The sequence below is a fragment of the Xenopus laevis genome, chromosome 6S (genome assembly GCF_017654675.1).
Source record: "Xenopus laevis strain J_2021 chromosome 6S, Xenopus_laevis_v10.1, whole genome shotgun sequence".
Taxonomy (NCBI): Eukaryota; Metazoa; Chordata; class Amphibia; order Anura; family Pipidae; genus Xenopus; species Xenopus laevis.
This window is the reverse complement of record NC_054382.1, coordinates 85,573,747-85,594,179: the sequence shown is the minus strand read 5'-3', so window position 1 is coordinate 85,594,179 and position 20,433 is coordinate 85,573,747. Positions and strand designations below refer to the sequence as shown.

The following is a 20,433-nucleotide window of genomic DNA, read 5'->3' as shown; positions in this document are numbered from 1 at the left end:
GGAACTTTAGAAGACAATCGTCCAAATAAGGAAGAATGGACACTCACAGAGACCTTAGGTGTTCTGCCACAACTAGAAAAAATTTTTGTGAACACCCTTGGAGCACCTGCCAAAGGAAAGGGCTGTAAACTGTATCACATTGCCTCTTCGAATGGCAATGCTCAGATACTTCTGATGAGAGTTTCTTGTGGGTACATGTAAATAAACATTTTTGAGATCTCGTGTGACCATATCATCTCCTGGAAGAAGAGTATTCATTGCTGATCGTATGGTCTCCATTTTTAACCTTTTATTGCTGATAAATCTGTAAAGGAATCTTAAATCTATAATAGTTCTGACCTTTCCATCTGACTTTTGGGACAAGGAAAATATGGGAATAACCCCCTTGAAATCCCTGAGCTTTTTGGCAAGGAGTACAACTCCTTGAATTTTGAATTCTTGGATAGCAGAAAAAGATTTTTTTTGCTTTCTGTTTGAAAAGGCATTTTTGTGACAATGAAACATGGATGCGATTTTAAGAGGAACTCTATTGTATACCCAGTTTTGTATGTGTATTTTGTCTGTAGTACCCATCGATCTGTGTTAATTAATTCCCAAGCAGAGTAGAAGCTTCTCAACCTGCCTCCCACGAAGTTGGCGTAATGCAGAAAAGAATTTGCTCCCAAAGGAAGGGCGCTCCCTACCTTTTGTTTGTTTATCTCTTTGAAGTGGCCTTTCTCTCTGGCCTTTGTTACATCTCCAATCCTGCCCCGCTTTAGGGATGAAGCTCTGTATAAACGAAAAAAATACTTCTTAGAATTACGCCTATTCTGAAAATGTAAAAGTTTGGTGATACCTTTTATTGGCTGAATAAGTAACAATTGCAAGCTTTAGGAGCACACAGGCCCCTTCTGCACATCATATATACTGTAAGATCATTGAAAAAGGGTTTATGGGCAATAAATTAGAAAGTTACAGATAGACAGAGATAACTTGTAGAGATAATAAAAGTAATTAGGGTGGGTTGTAAATAGTCCAGGGGTCTGGATTCAGTCAGGTCACATAGTTTGAACTAGACCAAGACAGAATAGGGTAAGGTTAACACAACTTGCAAATTAGGAATTGGACAAGATAGAGGTACATATAAATAGACTACAAATTGGAATTGTGACCTATAAAGATAATACAATATTTCAGCCCCGATATTAATAAGCCCCCTAGGGTAAGCACTTTAGCTTTAGTCAAGGAAGCAGACACTAGTACAGTCAGCACCTTGTTGTAAAGTGAGCCCAAGTTTAAGTTGTCGATTGTCCTTTGGGCACACCTTTCTTAATTCCTTTTTGAAGTTGAGCCAGCCACATTCTTAATGACCTTGCTACCGATGCAGCTACAATAGCCGGTTTATATCCCACTGATCACCTACTAAAGGTCTACTGGTAGATCCTAATCTACGATTTGGACACACCTGTTCTAGGCACTATTCATGTTAAACTACCTCCACTTTAAATACTGCTTCCACATAGTCTATAATAGATATTAAAGCAGTATATTAGAGCAGTGCTGTCCTACTGAAGGTCCATGGGCTGGATGTGGCTCCCAGTCAGCTCATCGGCTCCATAGCCTTTTATTATACGACTCATTTTAATCCAATCCAGCCCTTCAACATACAATGTGACATATAATTGGCCCACAACATGTAATAAGTTGGACAGCACTGAATAATTAGAGCATCTTTGCTCTAATTAGCTTTGCTAGATTTTCCCCCCTTGTTTATTAAAGCTAAAATGCCAAAGAGCAAAAATGAGACTTGTGCACCTGCAGTGTAAACAATCAAACCCTTTATTGTGTAAATTACATTAGCACGCTGTAAAAAATAACCTGTTAAAGAGTGAGAAACAGTAGATTGGTAGAGGTAGTAGGAAAAAATGATGTAACAGTCCATAGATGGTTAACAGGAGTGTGTCAGGCTAAAAGTCATTTATTTAAAAGCTGATCAAAAACAGGTCGACTAAATAAATAACAAACAAAAATCATTTTAAATACTAGCCTAGCTGATTTCTACATTAACAAATCAACACAATACTGATGATAAAAAATATCAAAGGAACATAGAGCTACACACTAAAAAAAAAAATGGGTGATAGAAAAAAAATGTTAGGATCCATGGAGATTTACTTTTTATGCTTGTTCAATTAAGTGAATATCTCATTTTTGAACTGTATACAGCATATAATTATCTGCAATAATTTCCCCCTACCGTTGTTCTCTATAAAGAGGCATCCGCATTGTGAATTTCTCTGATTAATACCCACGTACCCTCACTGACAGCCTTGCTTCCTGTCATTTGTCAGATGTTTTCAAAGACTATGCCAAATAAAATTAGGAGACCATTCATGATGGTTGTATTCTCGGCTTTAATAAAATGTGGTGAAGCAATGTCTGGAAGGGTCTGAAACAGGTTTCAGTAGACCACTGAGCTGCTGTGCTTGTTTTCACTGCGATCATTTTTTAAAAAAACAACAAAAAAAACAAAAGGACAATATGGTGGCTATTACAAAATATTCTTCATCTCAAAATACTTTAATTTATAAATATATCAGAGGGTGTCCGGCCTTTAGCTGTTGCCATACAGAATCTCTCAGAATCTCCTTGGGGTAGGGCTGGGATTTGCTCATTATCAGCAGGCTGTACAGCTTCAATATTTAAAATGAAACATTTAAGAGTAAAATTCTTCTCAAAATAAAGATAGTCTTTATCTTCATCCAGTGCTGCAGATGATGTATACCTAAAACCTGAAGAATGCAGAAATCGTCTGGCCAGCCATTTAGGTTTTTGGAGCTAATGCTCAAGTGCATGAGAGATGGTTATTTGTGATACTAGAAGTGGCTAAGGACATAGAATCTTAATTTGTCCCTTGTACTTCAATCTATAGTATGGCAATGAACAATGAAAATGATTAGTTTAAAATTAAGTAGATCCTCTAAGCTCCATGTTGAAAAGAGATTTGCAATTGCTTATATTTGGCTTGTCCAGATTGTGCTCCTCCAGCAGTTACTCCTAAAAAAAAGTCATATGGCTGCGGTGTATGAACTAGAATTTGGCTCTTCTGTTTTCTTGTTAGAATTTATTTAAGCCTGGTTGCTTTTCCTTTAAAAATAATGGAAGGCCACACAGATATATTTACTTTATATGTGGGTATAACTCAAAGACGATAAATCATTTTTCTATCATAAACCCAGAAAAGATTTCCAAAAGCTGTTCCAAGATCCCCGGCAAGCATCCTAGTTTCCAGGCCAGCACCATGAATCTTAATGCCTAACATAAAATGCTTTATATAGATGAAAGTACTAAGCTTAGTCTCTGGTATAATTAATAAAATCTAAATTTAATAGTAGGATCCAAAAAAAAAAAAAAAAAATATTAATAACTAAGTTAAAAATAAAAAATGTTAAAAACAAAATCCCCCACCCCCATCTTCTTTTAAACAAGTCTGTATCAGAAGCCCGTATAATACAAAACCCAAGCAGATTTTTTTTGTATAATACAAAGTAAACTGTCGCTCTCACCAGTATTAAAGGTTAGATTCATATCTGTACATGTAAAATTATTGCTTTTTTTGTTTTTAAAAATATATTTAGCATGCTAGGATTTATATAATCATTTCCTGCCTTTACAAAAGGTTACAATTAAAAAAAAACACTAGTAAAGCTTTTTTGCAATTTTTTTTTTCACAGAACATTTTTTCTTTCAAGGCAGCAGTAACTTGGGTTGATAATGCATAAAATCATATGTGCAAAATCTGAGACTCTCAGAGGCATTGCTGTTCCACACAGTGTCACCGCAATAAAGAAATATTTATATCTATGGAATACATGTGTATCCCCCCTGTCTGTGCAGCGCAGGTCAAGCCTACCCGCTACAGTGTATGGGGTTATAATGGAGTACACTGTGAGTACACTGCTTGATTTCTCATTTTATTACTCACCACCACCTTAGCATAAAAATATCCTGCAGAAGAGGTATATATTTAATTTTATAATATATATAGATTTATATATATATATATAGATTTTTAAAAATCTTTTTCCCCCCTCTCTCCCACAACCTGAATGCCACCAAAATATAAGAGATGAAGTAGTTCAGAAATTCTGTAACCATGCCATAACGTGGAAAATAAAAATATTAAGACCTCTCTCAAGGTACCGGCATTGAGAAGGGTGGTTCTGTAGCAGGGCAGGAAGATTCAGGGGTACCTGCTCCGTCATGCACAGCAACTACTTTGCGTCTGGTACAGTACGTCAAACCGGCAGCTGATGTGTGGTTAGGTTATTACAAAGGAAAACAAAATTGCATAATTTCTGTAAGCAGGTTTAAGAAAGTAGCCCTATTACAAAAAAGGTCCTGAGAGTAAAAAGGAGAAGCATTTTTAGATTTTTTTTGTTTTTTTTTTAGTGTTCCTGTAGCATAATGTAAGCAGTTTCATTGATTTTATCTCTCCCCGCAGCAATGTGTGAAGCATCATTTGATCATTAAAGAGACCGTTTCAAGCATGGAGCGGTCCCAAGAGCTGACCAATCCATATTACTATGTAACGTCACTGAGCAGTCTGACTTTAGGCAATCAGTGGCAGATTCATCCAGAGAGATCCGTAGGTTTCCTTAGTCTACTTTCTACTGCTACAGTTCATAGCGTAGATTCAATACCAGTGCTTTCACTTGTAAGCTTTTAACATTTATTATGCTTCAGTGTGTGTGTTGTTGTGTGTGATATAAGTATCTGCTTCACTATTGACCGTCTTTTGCCATAGTTCATTATCTGGCAACCACCGAACCATTGGGGAAGACCAGATGCATTTCCACTCACATCTTGTCCAATAAGAAAACGTTAAAAAGGTTAAGATCGACCACTGCTGAGGGGGAAGTTGATTGTGAATTTTATTTCTCCTTCGTCACTTTAACGCCACAGCTCCAGGGACCTGGTGATTTGAAGGCAAATTTTCCAGCTGATGGTCCATGTAACTGTTATCATCACTTTGAGGTTGAAGGAGTTGTTTGTCCGGGTACTCGCTATTGTCAAATGGTACCCGATGTACACACTGTACGTGTGTTTTTAGGTTCCCTTTTTGAGAGGCACTGTATGGACAATATCTGCACTGGAATGGTCTCTCCCCTAGGAAAATAGAGAACACATACAAATGAATAACTTGGATTTGGATGTGTGATTTAGTCTTACATTTGTAGCCTTAAATTTATGTTCTAAAGTTTGTATCAAATGCACGCATTAAGATTAAGGATCTATACCCTATGTTCATATAGGCCCAGTAAACAGGTAGCAAGAAAAAAAAAAACAACTTTCAGATTGTGAGCTCTATTCAGTTATTGCTGCCCCTGTTCTCCCACTTCCCATGTGTTTTTCCCATAAAGAGAGAGAATATGTAAGCCTAAGCAAGTTTCTAATAAACATTCATTATAAATCTGTTTAATTTAATTTGTATTTATGGTTATACTCTATGCATGGACTGGTAGTTATGACTCTTCAACCGTGGAACAGAAGGGAATTAGTATTGGCTGGAGGAGAGCTGGCTACTGCTTTCAATTGCAATAAAAACCAATGTATATTTCTAATGCATGTATATTTGTATATCAGAAAGCTGCATAGAATTACATTTTCTTTCATTATGCCAAAAAAATAAAAAAAAACTTGGGCAATGTACCCCAGCAAGATGACCTGTAAGAACTCAGACTTTATCCTTGTATGTTTAAAATGGTCATGGAACTCCACAGTGATTTATAACATTCCTATATTTTACAATAGGGGACATTATTCACTATATAACAATATACAGACACACATGAGAGAGGAAATATGCTTTCAACCCAGCCTGCTGAAAAACAGCAAACATAACTTCATAAATTAGACATTAGACATCTAAACATTAGAGTTCTTGCATCATTAAAGGACCACTAACATCAAATCATGCAAGTGTTTTAAAGTAATAAAAATATAACGCAGTGTTGCCCTGCACTGGTAAAACTGGTGTGTTTGCTTAATAAACACTGCTATTGTTTATACAAATAAGATGTTGTGTAACAATGGGGGCAGCCATTCAAAGGAGAAAAGGCTCAAGTTGTACAGCAGATAACAGATAAGCTCTGTAGTTCATAATGTTATCTGTTATCCACTATTTAGCCTGTGCCATATAGCCTTTTTTCAATTTCCACCATTGCTACACAGCAGCTTGTTTATTTGAACTATAGTAGTGTTTCTGAAGCAAACAGATCAGTTTTACCAGTGCAGGGCAACACTACATGATATTTTCATTACTTTAAAACACTTTCATTTTTTGATGTTACTGTTCCTTTAATTCTATTGTGAGTGTTGTGGAATATGCTGGTGCTTTATAAGCAATAGTTAATAACAATGTACATATTTCATGTTATCCCTTAAAAAGAGCTATTTGGCAAATGTGAAAATGATTAGCTAGAAAGGAAAGGTAAGTATGTTAAGAAATTGCTAGTGGGGAAAAGAAAAAGAGCAGCGGTAATTGTAGGGAAACGTGAGAGTAAAAGGAAGGAGCTCTAGTCCCCAAACACAGGGCACAAACTGCTCTACAGGTACATCTAGAGTAGTCACAGTGAGGCGTGTAGCAATGCCTATGAATAAACACAGTCATGAAGAAATGAAACAAAGAATTATACAAGAGTAAAGGGACTTGTAAGAATAAACGTGAGCCTGAAGCTTTCTTTGTATGTTCCATAATGACATTGTGAATGGCACAGTGCACTGCTGGTCAGACTACATAGCCTGATTTTATCATTTATTAATCTTAAGATTAGATACACAGAATCCAATATATCAATTCAATGAAGAAAGCAAACTAGTGTTGGGATGTGGTGCAGTTTCACTGATTCACAAATTCCAATTATACCAGTAAAGTTGGTTGTAAGAAATATGGCCACAAATGAGTATGCAAAATTTGTAATTCTATAACCAAATAGTCAGGATTCCAAAGAATGAGTTGTATATATACACATTATATTAATTTGCTCATCTCTGCTTAACTGCCCCTCAGTACCCTCTTTACTTTGGATGCCTCCTCGGAACTGGATATTTACGAACTCCACGCTGAAGCCATACCAATTACAAACATGACCGTTAAGGTCAGAAAGCTGTACAAGCACCTAACAAAGCAGGAGCCAGCCAACGTTTACAGAAAAATAAACATGCAAGCATGGTAGGAGCATTCTATTGAAGATATTTTAGTAAAATTTGATGGGTTATATTGTGATCTCGAATTTCACGAAGGAGATAAATTAGGCTGCCATTTATTTGTTTTGAGTGGATTATTTTGATTAATGAGAAGGCACATCCAGCAAAAAGGTTTGGAAATAACAATTAGAATTACAAGATAGACAATGTTCCATTAATCATAAAATGAGTTGAGAGACTGACATTCCTGCAAAAGAAAAAGTGCAGAGTGCTGTGGGCAAGATGGTTGAGTCGCTATAAATGTTAAAGGTTTACTATAAACGTTTTTCTGGTGCTTTAAAACAGTGTATAACATTGGAAGATACTCTAGTTCAGAGGTTAAGAAATATTTGGGCTTTATTTCAAAAATGGAGATGGTTGGATTTTAGCTTGTGTGGGGGTATGAATTTCATGGTACTTGTGACTCTGTCTGACACATAGAAAGACTTGAGAATCAGAGAGTATTACAAGGCATTAGACCCTTTACAAATACACATGTATAACATCTGAACCTCTTTCAATTATAAAATAGAAAGAGAGATTAAAGGGCAACATAAAAATGAGGGAAGCACCTCTCTTATAGCAAATACAGTTGCTAACCTTGGACCCTGGGCTGGAGTATATTCCGGTGAGCACTGCACCATCATATAATGGAAAACCTTGCATCAGTATTTTTTTTAGAATGATATGTATTCCCTAATTATTGCATCGCTGGGGTTCTAGGTTTAATTCCGACTATGGCACAATCTCTGGAGTATGTTTATTTTCTCTGTGAATGCATGGGTTTCATCACACACAGGCAGGTTCATTGGCACTGGATAAAACTGACCATAGTGTGTATGTATATTTATGACTTTGATTATAAGCTTAATTAGGGCAGGGACTGATGTATAATCTCTAAAGAGTCAAGGTACAGAGCAGTGCTATATACATTAAAGCAGAATACCACAATACAAGTTTTATTAATGCTGCAAGGCATTAGAAGGATTGTTGTGATATAAAAAGTTGTGATCCTGGATTTTGGAAGTGGGACACTGTGGGGTAGATTTATTATTTACAACTTCTCTTGTCGGAAATTCACCATTTATTTAATACAGCCGTTTATGCTGTTTTTCCAGAGACTTTAATTTTACTCAGCATAATAAATAGGGCCCTGTGTTTATAAGCGACTGCATGCCTCCACTACTGTACAATTATATGAAAGATGTTTAGTATAAAAATATGTCTATTGTGATATTTGGCTGGTTTAAGCACTTGGTTGTATTTGAGTTTTCTACGGAATACGGACAAGCTCAGCTAGTGTGCAAGTCTATGAAAAGGTCATACACCAGCATCTCTCCAGCTGTATACAGCCCGTAGTCATTTTAATTCAGGAACAGGGATGATGGGGAGATACATTGTTGATTATTCATTGATTGATCTGCCCTAGTTTTTGTTAAACAAGAAGCAAAAGTGGATTCAGAAAGTTGTTGGGAAAAGTGCAGTTGCCAATAACACCCAGCAAATAACTTGTAAGAGTCTACAAAAGTTAGAAAATGAAAGAAAATATCTGCCTGGTTGTTACGAGTAGCTGCACTGGAGCAATTTAGTGGTGTAAAAGACCACACTGGTTTGTAATGTGAAAATTAATAACAAAGAAAAGAGCCAAGTCATATTTTAAGTGAAAAATATCCAACACAGTTAATTTTAATGTTCCTTTTCCCTTGATCCTTTAAAAAAAGTTCTAAATCGTGTTGCTTAGAGCAGGACCATTACTGGACCATTGGGTTAGGGCACATCTGCTGTATATTGGAAACTGCACAGCCTTATGCTATACTGAGGGCAACACAATCTTGTGAAGCTTACATTTAGACTAAAAATAAATATTTTTTCTTTTGTTACTGATTTAACGAAATGCAAACAAAGTTGGAACATCTGCTAAAACATGAAAATATGCTTCCCCTCACAGATTTTGCACTGGATAGATATTTTGCAAAGGGGTTATTTTAAATGGGTTATTACTAGTAATCATCTAGTAATCTTTAGGAACAAGCATAGGAGAAGGGTGATTTTTGTGCTTGGGAAGGCTACTTAACCCATTCCTTGCCACAATATTTTGATTTTCCCTCTCTGATATGTCCTCTAAACAGAGGGCATGTCATAGAAGAAAGAGAAATTACTGTGCTGTACTGTGTTAAGTCTGTGATAGCTAACTCTCTAGAATTTAATATCTTTGGCATGTAGGGGAGTAAAAGAAGCTGGTCTGGTTTTTATAATAACCCTTTGTTTGTACCCCAGAAATAAATAAACACAATACCAAGACATTTCTTTATCTCTCACTAGTGGCAAGATGGGTGTGTGTGGTGCTTATTCCTACTGTATAATAGACTGCTGCTTTGAAAACAGTGAAAAAAGTAAAACTGGGAATTGAATTATCTACTGTGCAAGGACCAGGCACCAAGTAGCTTTAATTTCCTATTTTAACTATTTTATTCTCAGAAAACACCCACTTAATGCCTTTGCTTCTATAAGGATATTGAGAGGTGTAGTCTAACACCAGCTTGGGGCTGCAGGATGAACCCTGGATGTCAAAACAAACAAGAAAAAAGATCGCTGGCTACTAATCTCAGATGGACCAACTTGAAGATGGATCTATATGCAAGTTAACCCCAATCGCTTAAACCAATTTAAACAATTTAAGCAGATCAAACATAACGCTCTTTTAAAACGATTGAGGTAACTGGCAACCACACGGTAATCCTTACCGCATGGAACGGGATGGCCTGGGTGTCCAAACCCCAGGCCGTTCACTTGCAGTCAAACAGTTCTTATCCAAATCAAAAAGAACTCAGCTTTAGCTTGGCACTCACCGCGTCTATCTGATGGCCCGGGTGCTGTGCCCCGAACCCGTAGCTTGGGCGAATAAAATCTTCAGACAAGAGAATGCACGCACTCCTGCAGCAGTGATAGTTGAGGTAAAAGAGTAAATTTATTTCTTCATGTTAAAAGTAGCGTCCTTTTAACGGACGCTACTTTTAACATGAAGAAATAAATTTACTCTTTTACCTCAACTATCACGGCTGCAGGAGTGCGTGCATTCTCTTGTCTGAACCCTGGATGTAGCTGAATTGCAGCGTTTGGTTAGGATCTAGTGCTCTCCATTTTTTTAGGATGCACCCCCCCCCCCCCATTTCTGTGCTCTGACTGACTGCATGTTTCCATAGCCTTATATACATGCTCCAGAATTGTTTTTACGGTTTCCGGGCTGGTGGGGAAAGGGGCAAAAAATGAATTAAAACAAAGCCCAAGAGTAAAGAAAAGAAAAAACCTGGGTGCTGGCCCTGACACATATAACCCAGAAACAGTAACAGATAATCTTGGCAGCAGATAAGGACTATACTTCAGCTTTTTTTCCCTCAAAGTGCAAGCTCTGGTCCTGCTACTAGGGGATTGGCTTGGCTGCAGGAAGCTTCAAATTTCTTCCTCCAGCCTAACAAATCCTCTTGAGGCTGTACTTACATCTTGAGGGTGGACTTACATCTCAGGGAAGGCTTTGCCTTCCCCAGCCTTAATGAAAATCCACCCATGGGGACAAGAGGGACTTCCTTTAATGCAAAATGCAAGGACCACACATAAAGCATTTCCACTGCAGATAACCATGCCATGCAAGTGAACTATGACAGATGGGTAATTGATTGTGATATGTGATCGTTCATGAGGTTCAGAGAACCCCTTTTGATCAGGGGAGATGAGCAAATCAATTCAGATGAATAGCAAAGAAATCATAAAAATGAGTCTTTCTAAACGGGAAGGCACTGCCAAATATATGAATTTGTTCCAGCATAATTGTAGGAGAACTTGCATGAAAAATGTAAGGAAAGGCAGTCACTTATGTACCAGGAAATATACAGCCCCATCCAAGCACACACAGCCATATTACCGTATATACTCGAGTATAAGCCGTCCCGAGTATAAGCCGAGGTACCTAATTTTACCTCCAAAAACTGGGAAAGCTTATTGACTCGAGTATAAGCCGAGGGTGAGAAATGCAGCAGCTTCTGGTAAGTTTCAATTAAAAAATTGAGGGTTTCTGCTCCCATTGGAGGTGCCGGCGTCTCGTTTTTGGATGCCGGCGACCATTCTTGGACGCCGGCGAATATTCTTGGACGCCGGCGACCGTTTTTGCGCTTGACCCGAGTATAAGCCGAGGTAGAGTTTTTAAGCATATTTTGGGGGCTGAAAAACTCGGCTTATACTCGAGTATATACGGTACATATTTTTTTAATGGGTAAATGTAGAATGGTATCAAATAAATAAATGTGAATAGTATCACATAATGCAATAAGTGACCTGTCATGCAGATAATGTCATTTAATTAACAAGTGGGCTGATGGAGCATGCTCCAACAGTACATTGCTAAGTGAAAATTAGAGTTTTTTTTTTTCATTTATTAGTGATCATTAGTTCAAAATGACACTATTTTCTGTATAACAGAGACAGAATAAAAGTATATGGGAGGATGTATGTTACATAATGATCAACAAAAAATACATGTATATTTTAGTTAGGCAAAGGGCGAAGCCAGTCAGCGCAGGAGCTACAGGTTGTATTCTGATATCAGTGGCTTGTGTCAACTGAATGTGGGAAGGAGAATAACTACCAACCACATATAATGGCTATGAATTGGGAGTTCCTGAGCACCTTTTTTTATTGTAAACCAATTTATACTATCACCCTTGATAACCACCACGTTAAATGTATTGGCAAATTCAGCCACATAGATTCAGTTGTGCCTCTCTTTATAATTCATGCAGAAATTCTAGCTGTGACCAGGCAGGCAGTACCTTATATTTGTGTCATCTCCCAGCTCAAAAACATGGGGGTTCAATGCATTAGTAGGCAGCACCTCTGGCATACAGAGAGAGGTCTGGAGTGTTTCAAGTCGCACAAAATATGTACTTATCTTCTCACCCCCATGTGGAAGAATCTAATGGTTTAATTAAACTGAAATGTTATCTATTTACTTATTGCTCACTTCAAAAAAAGAAGTTCTTTTTCATTAAAAAGGAAAACATATGGGTTGAGAAGTCCTTATTAGTATTAGTGGAAAGGGCATTGGTAGAATTTCAGAAGGCCGGTTCATTCCAATATTTGTGTGCCATCACTATGGGTTTGGTGAAGACAACTAATTTGGGTATGCTAAGGTTCCTCTACGGTCTTGTGTAATTAATAAAATACATTTCCAGAAATTCATATTTTGAGGACAAGAAAATGCATGTAAGGTGCCTTCGAAGTAGCTGTGTCATCATTTCAAAACACAGCAGTATTAGTAAATAAAGAAGTGAAAATGATATTATGACCTTATTTTGATAAGGCTTCAGGTCAAATTTATTCAAAACTTTCCTCTTTTGTAGGTTAATAGGAAACAAAGAGATTGAAAGGGAGTTTGTTAATATAGTGAAGCTAGACATTAGAAACAGGAAAGCACACCACCACACAGAGTCCACAAGATCAGAATAAGGAGTTGCTAAAAGAAACACAGGACACATGTACTCTTCAGAAAAACACAGACAGGCTTGGTATACTCTCTGGCCTCAAAGGCAGCCAGCCAGCTCTAATAATGGTTTACATCAGAAATAGTAATACTTAAAGGGAAACTATCATGGATAAAATTACATGTGGTTACATTTTGCATCAAAAATAGATTTTATTCATTGAGGCCGTCTGAATTATTTTCAATGAGGAGGTACTTCTAGGAAGTTTACTTACCTTCTTGCTAAGTTGCTAATGAACGTTACATGTGTGGCCTTGCTAAATGAAAGGGCATCTAAAGGCGAGAAGATAGTGTTTACTATGGAATGATCATTTATTTTTCCCCTTACATAAACAGTTAAGCAAGATGATAACATATTTAAAGGATATTTGCATTTTAAAAGTTGCTTTTTGAAAGACTGGGGTGATCACACACAAGACACACAAAAATTAAAACCCTCACCTCCACAGTACTTAAAGGGAGATGCCCATTTCTTTTGTATAAAGCAGAGGTGGTTGGGCACCACAAACAGCTGCTATAAAAGGGGTAATCTAAAAAAGGCTGATTGCACGCTGAATGCTTTCGCCCCCATGATTACCAACTGAGACAGAAACCATGCAAAAAGTTCTGTTTGCCACTACTCTAAAAGTCAGCCATCATAAGGTTAGTTTTTTTTTTTTGTAATCAAGCAAGCAACTAGCAAATGCAATTGGTTGCTATGGTATACTAGATCCAATGCAAACTTTTATTAAATGAATTCCAAGTTTGCACGTCAAGCCTTTCAGTCTGACGGATATGCTGTACAGGTATGGGATCCGTTATCCAGAAACCTATTATCCAGAAAGCTTTGAATTACAAGGAAGGCCCTTTCTTAAACTCTATTAGAAGCAAATCATTCTTAAACTTTATAAAATTATTTCCTTGTATTGTGTATAAATAAAATGGTAATTTGTGCTGGATCCAAAATAAAATATAAATAATCCTTATTGGAGGCCAAATTATCCTATTAGGTTTAATGTCTAAATTATTTTTTAGGAGACAAAGTATGGAGATCCAAATTACTGAAAGATCCCTTATCCAGAAAACGCTCAGGTCCCATACCTGTATATCAAAAAATATTATTTCTACTGTAGAATAGTTTTATTGGAAGCGCTCAGTACCATTAACGCTGTAACAACAACACAGTTTGTGGTTAGACAGTTCAATAAAGACCAAAAACCTTGCAGGTCCATGATCTGGGCCCTTTTACTAAAAGAATGCATATAGGAAACCTTTCTAATAAATACACACTGCATACTGTACAGACACACACATGATTTGTGAGTTCTTGCTTTCCTGGAGGCTTTCTACTTTAACCCAATAGAACCCTTACTTTTCAGCCTTGCTGCTATTGAGAAGGTCTCAGATGAGGCGTGAAACATGGCACCACCCTCCCATGGAAAAAAATGCAAATATAAAAAGAGAAGGACTTTGTAGACATAGGTTGCATCATCTTAACTTTACTGTCAATTTAAGGGAAAATAAAATGACATTTTTAAAAGTGATGTTTGATTAGTACTCCGTAGCAGCAATCCAAAGGCAGTGACTGGAATATAAGATTGGATTTGCAGCCCAAATTTGCACAGATGTCTTTTTAGGAGAAAAATGCAGCTCAAAGGCTTATTAGTAGAGACAATGAAAAGCATGATGAGCCATAGGCCTTAAAATATACTCAAAGCACTGGGTGATAGAATAAGTCTAATATAAAAAAGGAAATCAAGCAAGAATATAATCATAAGAATAGTGAGCCTTATTTTGACTCAGACTTCTAAAATCTAAATGACAGTTATGTGTTGGCAAGTGTAGCGTGCATAATGACATTTTTCTCTACCGTCTTTCAGTACAAAAAGGGTCTGTTCTCCCCCCTATTTTATGGCAAATAGGATTACATAATGCAAAGTTAAATAAAAATGATAGCTTCCCTTTAAAAGGATTCACATAGGATTATTTTCAGAGTTTACTACAATAAACTAAACATACATAAGCGTATGTTGATCATCAGAAGCGTGGATCTAATATTCATTTAGGATAAAATTGTCAGTGTTTCACGGAGGAGTAATGCTGTGCAACTTCTCTCCCCAGAAACCAGAAGAAAACCCAAACACTCAGATCATTGATAACATACTTGTTTTGGGGCATCTGCGGAGGTGGTGTGAACTTCAGTACCTCGGAGTCCATTAGACTCAAATACCACTGTGGGAACAAGGGGTCTTGTTAAACAGAGGAGCATTCAAGCTTTTGTTCGTTAGTGTGTGTACAATACTGAGTCCATTACAGTTTAAATACATTAAAAAAGAAGAAAAAAAGGGAGCCACCAGCCAGTAGCCGGTGGCCAGAACACACCAATTTACTGTAACACGTACAGTGAGAGTGTGTGCTAATGGCAGCCTAGGGCTATTGGCCTTTTTAATTCAGATTTCAGTGCTGAAGAAAGCAATCACTGACAACATTAATTACCAGTCTGTGTGTAAAGGGACCCTCTTCTTGCATTACTTACCATTTGGCCTCTGTCAGTTCATATCAGACTGGCTTATGTATGCTTCATTCACACTTCTCAAGAGCAGACCCACAGGTCTAAAACTGCCATATAAATGCGCATATGACATTTGCTCATTAAATGGTTCACAATGCAATTTGTGCAACTAGAAAATGGTGTCATATTTAAGAGGCATAAAAATATATTATTTATATTACTACCTATAATAACCATTTTCCTTAACCAAAAAAAAAAGCATGGAATGGGTATGTATAAATAGAGTAAAATGGTATGCAGACATGCTAAACTTAATTATAGGGCAAACGGGTATACTATGTAGTGATATAGGATGAAGTCATTTGGAATCTCAGCCAGAAATACACACAAAAGTTTTTAAGAAAGCAACTTTCAAATGGTATTTCAAACAACAAACTACACAAGAAAACATTGCATATGTTGCCCAAAATAAACATTTTTATTCTATTAATTAAAAAATATTTATTCTAGGGCCTATATAGCATCAAAATTTAACCTTAAAGCCCAAGGGATCATGCACTAACATTGTACGATTGTAAATGCCAATTATAAATTAAGCAAGACTGAATGGCAATGAAGAGACTGATCAGTTCTACCCCAGCTGATATTTGGATCATGACTGTCTTTATTCATACTTAGTATTTATTCAGGCTGGGCCTTACTAAACTAGTGGATAGTCAACACTAATCTTATTCAAGCAGCTGAGAGGTTAAATTATGTTGCTGTGAACTGTTTTGCAATGCAAAGACATTCTGCAAATCTGATCAGAATATAAACAAAAATTGCTTCAAAACAGGAAAAAATATACCTGTATGGGACCTCATATGGGTTCTTAAGTGGCTTGGTTGGCTGAAACATTTTCCGCATTCACTGCAAACATAGTCGCCTTGTCGTGCTTGTGTCCTAAGCATTCCTGTGGTTGAGGGGGGGGGGAGACAGAAAAAGGGAGAAGTTGAGAGGAAAACATTATGCTAGAAGAAAATATCATTAGTATGTCTAATGTGTCATTATGTGAGGCTACCTTCAGGCCCTAGATGACAACTGTCAGCCTTCATCAAGGCTCGGGATGACAGGCTAGGCACACACAGGACTGCAAGAATGCATAAATTACATTGAATTAAAAATGTTCCCCGTGATGTGCCCGCACCAGGACTGGCATGTCAGGTGTGTGCTTTTCAGAGCAGCTGGATCCACTTTTCAGCCATCACCCAGCTTTGTCAAGCAGTGTATCAAGCAAATCAAAGTGACTTCAGGGTGCCAGAGACAAGTCAGATGGATAATGGAAAATGAGTAGTACCAGAGCCAGCCTGTCCCCCCAGGGGGGACGTACCTTGGAGACAAATTCAGAGTGAATGGAGCCATCACAGACTGATCAAACCTTTAGCCCCTACCTGCCTGCTGGTGCTGCTTTGACCTGGGAACTTGCAGGCACAGACGGGAGACATCCGAGCATGAGTTTGTCATTCGGGACATTTTGAGACAGTAGGAGCATAACAGCCCTCTTCCTGCCTTTAATAAACATGTTTTCCGTTCCATTAGCATTTGCAGAAAACTAATCAACCCTCACTTTTTTTTTTTTTAAAAGGTCAGTTTACAACATCTGACTTAAAGGGCTAGCTGTCTCTGCTACTGATCAAGAAAGACACAACTGGCTTTTAGTTTTGAATGTTTGTTTTGAATATCATTTGCTCTTTTCTGCAGAATCTTTCTAGAACAGTGATCCCCAACCAGTAGCTCGTGAGCAACATGTTGCTCCCCAACCCCTGGAATGTTGCTCCCAGTGGCCTCAAAGCAGGTTCTTATTTTTGAATTCCAAACTTGGAGGCAAGTTTTAGTTAGGTGCACTACAAAACAGAAGCTTCTGTAGGCTGCCAGTCCACATAGGGGCTACCAATAGTCAATCACAACCCTTACTTGGCACTAACCAGGACATTTTTAATGCTTATGTTGCTCCCTATCTCTTTTTACATCTGAATGTTGCTCACAGGTGGAAAAAGTTTGGGTACCCCTGTTCTAGAATGACATTTCTGATGCTAGTGTTTTTTCCGCCTTTTTCCAAAAGTAGTTTTAGATTTTTATCTTTTGTGCATCTTTATGCAGTTCACTGATTTTCAGTTTTACAAATGTTGCCATTTTGGGGTGTACATGGTATGGTGCATGCTGCCCAAGTAAAAAATGCACAAACAACGAGCTCACGTGAGAAACATGAGTTGCTATGTATTTCCAGATTCCAGAAATATCAGTTTCTGAGCCAGTAAGGAAGGAGGTTAGCTCTATATTTTAAATGCTTTTGTCTCTCAAACACAATATTCAAGCTGTGGCTCAATGGCTGATGCTAAGGGTGGTGGCACATGTGGCTACTGGGGGATATTAGTCTCTTCTTTGATCTCCCCTAAATGCCTTCCCGCCGGCTAGAATGTAAATCGATCAGAATGCCATCCCACCGGTGACTTACATTATAGAAAAGCAGAAAGGCATTAATGGGGAGATTAGTCGCCAAAGAAGAGGCGATTTGTCGCTGGGCGACTAATCTCCTCCAGTAACCACGTGTGCCACCACCCTTAGAGAGTGACAAAGTGCCATATTATATATATTAGGATTACAGTTATCACTTGCAGAAGATGCAACTGTGCTTCAGGGAACATTACCTCTATAGCATACAGTAGTGTGTGTGTGTATGTATATATACACACACACACACACTCCCACCCACCCACCCACCCACCCACAACCTAAACTTGCCTCCGAGCCTGGAATTCAAAAATAAGCACCTGCTTTGAGGCCACTGGGAGCAACATTCAAGGGGTTGATGAGCAACATGTTGCTCATGAGCCATTGGTTGTGGATCACAAAAACAAAACCTTATTAATATACAAACATTTAACAATTCTCAGGTAATGGAACACAATGGTTGTTTATAGCCATCTAGAATGTAAGTTTAGGAAAATTATATTACCTGCATCATCCAAAGTATTAGCGTTGGCGCCCCAGCTTTGGTAGAGAGTAGCAAGATCCTTTGGAATGTAGGTCTTAAAGATATTTAAAATGTCTAGTCGTTTTTCATGGCCTTCAAATACTGGTTCTTGCTTGACTGATTGAAAAGATTGGGGATCAGCTGCTGTACTTGGTTGTGTATGAAACAAAGGGCTTGTCTTTGTGCCCGTGCTACAGTTGGACACTGTTCCTAGTTCATTGACAATCTTGCCCTGAGATTCCCGTTGAGGCACTAAAGGACTCTCCTGTTTAACTTGTGGCTCCACTTTGTGAAATGGGTACTGTGGCTGCTGAAGAGGAAATTTGGTTTTAATTGTGTCAGATACAGATAGTTTATTTGGAGATGCAAAAGTACTAGGTCCACCTTGAGCCATCCCATATTTTTCTACTTGTTTGCTACTAGAAGGCTGAAGTATTTGCCTGGATACCGATGCTTGAGCAGTTGTAAGGTTTCTACTGAAACTTGCAGCTTGCATCAATTTAGGACTGGTTTCATATTTCGATTTTAACAGTGGCTGCTGTACTGCTGCACTATATTGGTCCCCTACCTTTTGGTGCTTCTGGACTTCAAAGTTTGCAGTTTTCGGCCCACTGAATCCATGAGAGCTGTCACGAACCTGAGAAACACATGTTGCCTTGGAAACACTGCCTAAATTGGAAGGGTTTCCTTTGGATGCTGCAGGCCGAATTGGCATCTGAGTGTGTGAAAACCTAGCTATTGGTAAAGGCTGGCATTCTTTACCACCAAGTGCTGGAGGTGGACCAGTACGCCCATTCCTAGTTAGGAAAAGCAAATTATTTTTCAAATTTTTTAAACCATTTTGCTGAATCCATTGAGGAGCCATTGAGTTACAACTAACTTTATGCCAAATTCTTTTGTGCATCCACAACACCTCAGGATAGTATGTATTGTGACTGCAATATGGACACTGATGAACAACCAAGGCTGCTTGCAAAGCAGAAATAGCACTTTTACTACAAAGTTCGTGTCTGGTGGATTTTTCACTAAGATCCAATGGAAGGTTCTGTTTTCCACCACTTGTTTTCTCCAAGCCACTGTGTTCTTTCAGAATATCAAGTGCAATTCCATTTGGGTGACCTTTCTCTGCTGATAACAGCTTTTTCGCATCCACAATTACTTCTGAACTATGTGCCACAGAAAATGATGAACTACTATTTGGGGTATGCTTTCCAGAAGCACTGGGATCTTGGTTGTACTTGAATGCTGGTATTTTCAAATCAGGGATAAAAGGAAAATCAGTATGCTTATTAGACATGAAGGCTGGAGGGGTCTGCACCTCTGGATTACATTTACTCCCTTCATATTTGCTGGTTTCATCGGAGCTGAAGTTTTGCTGATGATTTCCTATTGACATCTTCATGGGAATAGCCTCAGAAAATGAATGATGGTATGGCTTAACGCCTAAAAACCAAAAAAAACACACATTAGATTTCATCATTTAAAGTTAAGACTTATCATGCAATATTTCCAAACGTGTACAGTAAGACACATGATTTTAAGCGTTTCTAAATTTTGCATTAGACTCATAAAAAAATCCACCTTTTTATACTTCCTTTCAGGAAAGTGAAATGCATCTCCTCCATTTAGTAGTAACTACTGAAAAGAAACATTCATCCTTACACCTGCCAACCCAACCTCTGTTTCTGTGTTACATGTAAAGACATCTCATGTGCCTCAGACAGGAAATCAGTATTCTGTCTGTTTTGTCTATCTACACCTCTCACCTTGTGGTTCATGAATACATAAGTAATTAAACAAAGGATGATAAATGCCTTAATTAATCACTTGTTGATGGGTACCCACTGTCTAGGAATTGGCTCCTGCAAATTTCCCATCTTAATGGTATCTGCCGTGATTCATAACATTGGACACAGAGATGTCACAGGTGTTGTCACAGCAACCTATAAATGTCACCCGTTTGTAAGCATTTTACTTTCAAACACTATTTCTAGTGTTTGATATGATACTTTTAAAAATGAAAAAAATCTTTTTAAAACACACACAAGGATGTAGTCCTCAAGACCACATAAAGGTTGTCTATGATGTTAGATTTTTTCCTAACTGGCCATCCAAATTATTATTACCATCATCATGCAATTATAAAGTGTCAATACTTTCTGTTGTGCT

The 20,433-nt window shown here is 37.8% G+C and overlaps 1 protein-coding gene across 12 annotated transcripts in view; it reads right to left on the bottom strand.

Annotated features, from left to right (window-relative positions):
- Positions 1–1,797: 1,797 nt before the first annotated feature.
- znf516.S (zinc finger protein 516 S homeolog) overlaps positions 1,798–20,433 on the bottom strand; it is a 92,617-nt gene continuing 73,981 nt past the window's right edge. For 10 of the 12 annotated variants that reach the window (XM_041567193.1, XM_041567199.1, XM_041567194.1 and 7 more), the window contains 3 exons: positions 18,247–19,707; positions 16,099–16,203; positions 1,801–5,148 (listed from right to left, as the gene is read on the bottom strand). In XM_041567193.1, coding sequence (XP_041423127.1) covers positions 4,928–5,148; positions 16,099–16,203; positions 18,247–19,707 — 1,787 coding nt within the window. In that variant the 3' untranslated portion in view covers positions 1,801–4,927. 12 annotated transcript variants of the gene reach the window in all.